This window comes from Rosa rugosa, chromosome 4 (genome assembly GCF_958449725.1).
Source record: "Rosa rugosa chromosome 4, drRosRugo1.1, whole genome shotgun sequence".
Taxonomy (NCBI): domain Eukaryota; kingdom Viridiplantae; phylum Streptophyta; class Magnoliopsida; order Rosales; family Rosaceae; genus Rosa; species Rosa rugosa.
This window is the reverse complement of record NC_084823.1, coordinates 30413504-30421931: the sequence shown is the minus strand read 5'-3', so window position 1 is coordinate 30421931 and position 8428 is coordinate 30413504. Positions and strand designations below refer to the sequence as shown.

Genomic DNA, 8428 nt, shown 5'->3' with positions numbered 1-8428 from the left:
TTGCCAAGTTTTGCCCATAAAAGTAAGGTCCATAATTGCTTCCTCCCACACCAAATGAGTCAAAAGTGGGAGATAAAGAATCATCTTCATGCATTGACATGCTTCATTGACCTATTTCCCTTAGTGTATAGTGTTTTCCTATAGCACCAATACCTGATCCTGCTCTCCTACTCCCATGATCTTCATCTTCTGTTGCATGTGTGAAGTTTGGCTCACCAGTAAATGGGCTCATGTGACCAATTTGACTTCCATTATAACCTCCAACTCTATCATCACCTCCACCTCCGCTGTAACTTCCACTATCTCCACCTCTGATGCTTGATGAGCCTCCTGATCTTATGCTAGAGATATCATTTGTCCTTGAAGGAATATGTGAGCCATGAGATTCTCTGCGAGAGGATCGAGGTAAAAGATTATATCGGCCCACTAACGCTTCAATAGATTCTCTATCAGGTCCTATAACCTCTTCTTGAATTACTTGCTCTACATTTATTCCTTCTGCACGTGCTTGTTCAGCAACTCTGGGAGATGGATTGCATTCATTGTCATCCAAATGAAGTGGCCTGATCCATTCATAAAGTTGATCACTCTCTTCGTCATCAGACTCAGTACCAATATCAAAGACATCCAATGGATCTTTTTGTTCCACCTGAGAATGCGCAGCTTCTCTGTCTCGAATTTTAAGCCTCATGTTGTAATAGCAGAATGCCAATTTCTCTAGCCTACCATATCCCAACTTGTTTCTTTGCTTAGTATGAATTAGTGCAAATGTGCTCCAATTCCTTTCACAGGCAGATGATGATGCTATTTGTGATAATACTTTAATAGCTAACTTTCTCATAGTAAGTGCACTACTTCCATACATAACCCACCAATCGGCTATCATAAAAATTCATTTGCATAAGTTAGACATCTTAGCATAGTAATTATGTGGACTCATATGAAAATATGAAATATTTTAATATATATACTCACTAGGAGACATCTCTGTTCTGGCTGCAATTGCTGTTGGCGTGCCAAAATTTAGTTTTGCATCTTTAAAATAGGTAAGCTGAACATCACACAAAAAAAAAAAAATTTAAAATTTATCATAATCAATGGAGCTTAAACGGAGCAATAAGGTAGCAAACATGAAGTATAGATGAAATTTTTTTGGACTTAGGTTATTCTCATCTTTTTAAGGTAACTCCTTTCGGATACGACTAGGTTAGGAGAGGAGCGATTTTGGTGGAGCTAGGCTCACTTGTAAACACTTCTCGCATCCAAACCAATCCTAGACATCGTATCATACTAAGATGAGCCTAGTGAAAGATAAGTTTTCACCCAAAACAATTTTGACTCTTAAAACAAACTAACAAGTAACAACCTAAATAATAACAGAATTGTAAATATCTTTAGACGGTGGGAATCAAACCTCTTTTCCGAATTGACCTATTGTTGGAGAGTTAGGGTCCAATTTAGAAAAAACTTTATGCACAGCTTCAATAAGCATACAATCATCTCCGACGCCTGGTCTATAATTGTATCGAGGATTCAAGTAGTAACCTATATTAAAGAAATGTATATAACAATTAGTAAATTACATCTACATTTAATAATTATAGTTTGCTAAATAATAGGTGTAGTATGTACCTGCTGAATGCAAATTGTGCCATAATGTTTTGAACCACCGATCATTGATAATTTTTACTACCCATTTTGCTCCATGCTTTCTGTTTGGCTCCAATTTTGCTGCAGCTGGTCAACAGTCTCTTTTCTTGCGCGGGCGTGCCAGCACCGCTCGGGTGCGATCGTCGGGGATGTCCCTTGACCTGACTTCTTTCAAGCAATTGTGGACGAGGAGAGCACCAACCTTGTCGTGGGATTCTTTGTGCCTCGTGGTGAGGACTTTTGTTGAGCTTCTTGAAAATCACCAAATCGATACTCGATGTTGTAGATCGAGCAGAGCGAGAACCACCGGGAAGTGAGGAGAACTTGCTAAAGCGTGACTTTAGCTTGGCTGGGTTGCTAGGAAGTTACCCTTGCTTAGCTGGTTCAGTAACCGTTGTGGTCGCGGCACTACCGTCGGCTCCCGAGGAGACTAGGACCGAAGCACGTTGACAGAGGGTTTGGTGGCACTGAAAGTCGGCTTCTGAGAAGACTAGGACTAGGAGCGTGATCACCGCTAAGAGAAAGAGAAGGAGAGGGAGAGGAGTTGCTCTTAGAGAGGTTTGCTCTAGAGAGAACTTAGATCATCTTAGAGATGTTGTTGTTGTGTTGTGAATGTGTGTTTTAGAATGAGAGGAGAAGGTGTTTATATAGGGAAGAAAAAGAAGAGTGAAATGATGAGTGGAAGAAAAATAATGAAAGTAGATCTAAGTTCACTTGTAAAATATGGAAAAGATAGAGAAAAGATGAAATGAAAGCAAAGCATGAAGGTGCAGCAACATGGAAGTGGTGATGACCTATTAAAGAGATTGTAGAAGAAAAATATATCCAAGGAAAAAGAGAAAAGCATCTAGCTTTCTTCATGTGGGTAGGAAACATGAACATGTGAATATTGAGCTGGTTTTAGGTCAGTTTCTGCCCCTTTATTCCTTCAATTATTTCTCCAACAAGACTTCATTATATGCCTTCGACTTCTTCATATGAAATGTTCCACTATGAGTGTAGATCATCCTGACAAATTTTCAGATTTTTATTCCATGTGGTTGGGCCGAAAATGCTGCTGGACCTCTTACAGGTCCAGTTTTCCAGTTTTGCTTCTGTAGAAAATTGGGCTGATTGTTTGAAGGCCTTCCACTCAAAAAAAACTCTTGTACTCTTCATAAGAAATGATCCTTGGGCTGTCTAGAATGGATCTGGAAAGTTTCAACTCATTTCAAGTTCATTTGGTCAGTCTGCCGCCGCTCCTTCCTTGTTTAGCTCGGTTTCTCCTAGCCGAAGTAGGAAAATGTGCTAAAGTTGACTTTTCATGTTTCCATGCTTCCATAGTAGGCTTTATTTAGCCTCTAAATATATATTTCAAACTTGTCGACAATATATAGCTTGAGCCACTGACATTGGCTCAATTTCTCCAACACATGCCTTGTCAGGCCAAAATGTTCATTTTGGGTCCAAACATTGCCCCCCAGACCTTGAAGTCAAAGGTCCTCGTCTTAACTGAAGAGGTCTTGAATCAGCACTCCTCTTATAATGTCGTTGCTCCAAAGCCACTTGTATTGGCTTGACTAAAATTACTTGAACAGTAGCCTCTCTCCCTCTTAATTATACATAGTGAGCATACATATATTAATCGCCAGTCTTCCTTCGCGAACCATCCTTTGCGAGGCCATGTAATTAAAACCACTTCGCTGCCAACAATTCGCAACCCAGCTTTCGCCACAATTATTGGCAAAAATATTGATTTGACCTCCTCCACTGCTAATACCATACTAGGCATATTAAATGCCTCTTGTATATGTGCCCAGACCAATACCAATGGCCTCTTAAGTATATTAGCAAGTTCCAGCCACTATTAGGCAAGAACACAATTTTTTGCATCCTCCGCGACGCACAAATTTGAAACTCTTTTTGTATTTTTGTATTTTTGTATTTTTTTTTTTTTTAATTTTAATAAGACATTGTGAATCAAGGTTTAGACATGCGGCCCAAGTATAGTCGTCTAGACACAAATTTTCTTTCAAATCCTTTGGGCAACCTTACTGAAATGGCCAGGTGGGGGAGGGCGAACAAGAGAGGCAGAATCCATTTTGGCATGAGCTACTCCCACATAGTGGTTTAGGCCCATTTGCACGCACTTCTGGATTCAAGAACCTGTCATGAACGTTGTCCCCTTTCTAGACACCATTTCACATAGGCTATACTTACTAAGATGAGAAAGGTCATAAGTGTGAAGACAGTTCAACAAGTGTTAATAAAAGCCGCCCTTAACCTTAAGGGACCTGAACTAGGCACCAATAAGGAGTTTAGGCCAATATTAACAAAAGAGACTTCACCTATTCCGTTATGATTCACAAATGACGAAAATAAAAATGAAAACTGAAAATTGACAGGAAATTTAAAAACAAAGAAAGAAGTTAGCAGCACTATATTTGGCTAACCTCCAGAAGGCCACGGGGGAGGCCATCTATGCTTCATTCCAAGCTCTGATGTATCAAAATTTGTAGGGTAAAAATCCCTCCTGTGAGAGCTTGTAGGAAAAGAACAAAGATACTTCTCGTCAAAGAATTGGAAGCAATTTGGCTCGTGAGAGGGGTAATCTTGCCCCCAAGTATCTTTGTTGGTTGACGAGACATGATCTCCAATTGTAATTTGGAAGATGACGGTGTCCCAAGATCGGCTTTGTCGCCAACTGTCGCCAACTTCTCTTGATCAAAGGGATGATCATGGGTCATATCTTGCCCCCCATGCATCTGATCAGTAGCCACATATTTGGCTTGATCAGTGGAGACATCAGATATTTGTTCAGAGACAATTTTCTTGTCTGAAGAACAATCTTGTTGATGACGTTCTCCATAAGTAGCCTCTATGTAAGGCTGTGATTCACCAGTGAGGCCATTAGGTTGATTGCCACCTATAGGCAAATCAGCCTCATAAATGACCTCTTCTCGAGCGTTCTGCTCAATTTCTAGGTCCCAATCGCGAAACCTCTGCTTTGTTTTTTCGATCAAAATGGCCATGTTCCTGGCTTGCTTTTCTTTATTCCTCTCGATGTTGGCCATGATGATCGCGAGCTGTTCATCAATGCTTGCCCCCTCTGGGATGGGAATAGGCATAAACTCATCATTAATGGCGGTATCGCCAATGGTGGCAACATTGTCCATCAATTCACTTTAGGAATTTCTTTTGGTAAAGATTTTCCCCTGGCATCTCAATGATGACAAAAAAAAAAAAACTCTATCCTTGTCCCACTGGGCGTGCCAAAATGTTTGGCTCCAATTTTGCTGCAGCTGGTCAACAGTCTCTTTTCTTGCGCGGGCGTGCCAGCACCGTTCGGGTGCGGTCGTTGGGGGTGTCCCTTGACCTGACTTCTGTCGAGCGATTGTAGACGAGGAGAGCACCAACCTCGTCACGGGATTCTTTCTGCCTCGTGGTGAGGACTTTTGTCCCACTGGGCGTGCCAAAATGTTTGGCTCCAATTTTGCTGCAGCTGGTCAACAGTCTCTTTTCTTGCGCGGGCGTGCCAGCACCGCTCGGGTGCGATCGTCGGGGATGTCCCTTGACCTGACTTCTTTCAAGCAATTGTGGACGAGGAGAGCACCAACCTCGTCGTGGGATTCTTTGTGCCTCGTGGTGAGGACTTTTGTTGAGCTTCTTGAAAATCACCAAATCGATACTCGATGTTGTAGATCGAGCAAAGCGAGAACCACCGGGAAGTGAGGAGAACTTGCTAAAGCGTGACTTTAGCTTGGCTGGGTTGCTAGGGCTGGGTTGCTAGGGCGTTACCCTTGCTTAGCTGGTTCAGTAACCGTTGTGGTCGCGGCACTACCGTCGGCTCCCGAGGAGACTAGGACCGAAGCACGTTGACAGAGGGTTTGGTGGCACTGAAAGTCGGCTTCTGAGAAGACTAGGACTAGGAGCGTGATCACCGCTAAGAGAAAGAGAAGGAGAGGGAGAGGAGTTGCTCTTAGAGAGGTTTGCTCTAGAGAGAACTTAGATCATCTTAGAGATGTTGTTGTTGTGTTGTGAATGTGTGTTTTAGAATGAGAGGAGAAGGTGTTTATATAGGGAAGAAAAAGAAGAGTGAAATGATGAGTGGAAGAAAAATAATGAAAGTAGATCTAAGTTCACTTGTAAAATATGGAAAAGATAGAGAAAAGATGAAATGAAAGCAAAGCATGAAGGTGCAGCAACATGGAAGTGGTGATGATCTATTAAAGAGATTGTAGAAGAAAAATATATCCAAGGAAAAAGAGAAAAGCATCTAGCTTTCTTCATGTGGGTAGGAAACATGAACATGTGAATATTGAGCTGGTTTTAGGTCAGTTTCTGCCCCTTTATTCCTTCAATTATTTCTCCAACAAGACTTCATTATATGCCTTCGACTTCTTCATATGAAATGTTCCACTATGAGTGTAGATCATCCTGACAAATTTTCAGATTTTTATTCCATGTGGTTGGGCCGAAAATGCTGCTGGACCTCTTACAGGTCCAGTTTTCCAGTTTTGCTTCTGTAGAAAATTGGGCTGATTGTTTGAAGGCCTTCCACTAAAAAAAAACTCTTGTACTCTTCATAAGAAATGATCCTTGGGCTGTCTAGAATGGATCTGGAAAGTTTCAACTCATTTCAAGTTCATTTGGTCAGTCTGCCGCCGCTCCTTCCTTGTTTAGCTCGGTTTCTCCTAGCCGAAGTAGGAAAATGTGCTAAAGTTGACTTTTCATGTTTCCATGCTTCCATAGTAGGCTTTATTTAGCCTCTAAATATATATTTCAAACTTGTCGACAATATATAGCTTGAGCCACTGACATTGGCTCAATTTCTCCAACACATGCCTTGTCAGGCCAAAATGTTCATTTTGGGTCCAAACACTTTCTTTCTAACTCTTGTTTCACTACACGCATCAGCTCATAAACAGCACCCATGGTTGGATAGACTTCTGTGTCAACAACGCGTAATACTTTATAAAGGGGCTCAGAAATTTGACACACATTTTCTGCTTGATTCCAAAATGCTTGATCAAATATAATATCTTCAACAATGCGACCATGATCAGTGCGACTAAAATTAATGTTGGTCCACCAATCACTTGAAAACAATTGCTTCAATCCTGACTTCTTCTTGACCAAGCTTTCCAATGAAATGAAGTTGGTTGCGAATCGAGTTGGTGCGGCACGAATAATTTCTCCTTTACAAAAATCCCGCATCTTGCTCAACAACAAATTATGATTGTAAATGTATTTTGAAATAATTTTACCTTTGTCAATCACCTTTGCAATTTGTTCTTTCTTCCCCATTTCTTCGAAAATGAGATCAATGCAGTGAGCTGCACAAGAAGTCCAATATATATTATGGTGTTTCATCAACTTCTTACCAGCTTTAACATAATTAGCAGCATTGTCAGTCACCACTTGAACCGCATTGTGCTCTCCAACCTCTCTGACAACTTCCTTCAAGAGTTTGTATATATAGTGATGCTCTTTTTTCTCACCAGAAGAATCAACTGACTTGAGAAAAACAGTGGTACCTTTGGAATAGACCATGAAATTTATGATGGACAATCTAGTTGGCCCTGACCATCCATCGCACATGATCGTGCATCCATAAGTCTCCCATGTTGCCCTCAAGGTGTTGACATATTCAGAAATGTCTTTGAACTCCATATCCAAATACTTGTTCCTTATCTCATAAGGTGTGGGGGGTTGAACTCCTTCTCCTGCTCTTTGGATTCCGATCACCATATTTTGATAATGAGGACATGCTGCTTTCTCTGCAGGAATATTACCATGGATGAAAAACTTTGCGATCAAACGACCCATTACCTCCTTTACTGAACCTTTTGAAAAGAGATTTTTAATACTCTTTTGGCGGGCTTGGAATGATTTGCTAAGATTTGGTGCCAACGGTTGCATTGGTTGTGATTCTCTGGAACTTGAGGCTCGTTGCATATGTGTGCCTCTACTAGACCCAGAAGATTGTCCTCTGTTAGGAACTTTGTGGAGGTGTTCCCTTTCCCATTGTGCTTGTTTGGAGTTACGAATTGCTTGTAGGAATGCTGCTCGTTCCTCAAGACCCATGTCATCATCATCATACACCTCATCGTCGCTATCATCTTTTGAGCCAATTATGTCTCCACGAAGCTCTGCTCGAATCTCTTCCATTGTATGTGCTTTTTGTGCTTTATTTTTTTGTTTATTCATCAATAAGGTTTTGATGAAATTCTTCACTTCTGTTGGAACGGCCTCACATTGTTGCACATTGTTTCCTGGATCAAGTCCACTGAGATGGTATTTAAGAAGTGTCACTCCACCACTTTTCATCGTAACCCCACAATATTTGCATATGCTGCCATTTTTGTTATCAGGGATTTGTTCTCCGTGCTCCCATGCAGGATCACGTCTACTTCTGCCACTAGCCATTGTATTTTCTTATAAAAATTCCTGCACGTAAATTAAGTAAAGTTAAACCCTAAACCCAAATAAGGTATGCAATTAAGTACTATTGATAATTTGATATGCAATTAGGTATGCAAATAAAGTTAAACCCTAAACCCAATTAAGTAAATTAAGGAATGTATTAAGATACCAAATATTAAAAGTAGTAAATGTCAATTAATTAGAACAATAAAATAAACAATAAGAACTAAATGGTTAGGTTAATAATATTAACTTATTACTTACCAAAATTATAGAGTGAAGAAGTAGTAAAAGAAAGAAGAAAGAAACTTTGTTCTTTCGGTGCAAGGAATGGTGGAACCCTTTACAAGGATTTATAGAAGTTCAAAATTGA

At 40.5% G+C, this 8428-nt stretch overlaps 1 protein-coding gene across 1 annotated transcript; it reads right to left on the bottom strand.

The window, feature by feature from the left end:
- Positions 1 to 6492: 6492 nt before the first annotated feature.
- Positions 6493 to 8058, bottom strand: LOC133744631 (uncharacterized). The gene has a single exon (XM_062172704.1). The coding sequence runs from the start codon at positions 8056 to 8058 to the stop codon at positions 6493 to 6495; it is 1566 nt and encodes a 521-aa protein (XP_062028688.1).
- Between the last annotated feature and the right edge of the window lie 370 nt (positions 8059 to 8428).

What these genes read in the sequence shown, in the direction of transcription:
- LOC133744631 (XM_062172704.1), bottom strand. Translation starts at nt 8,058, where the DNA reads ATGGCTAGTGGCAGAAGTAGACGTGATCCTGCATGGGAGCACGGAGAA.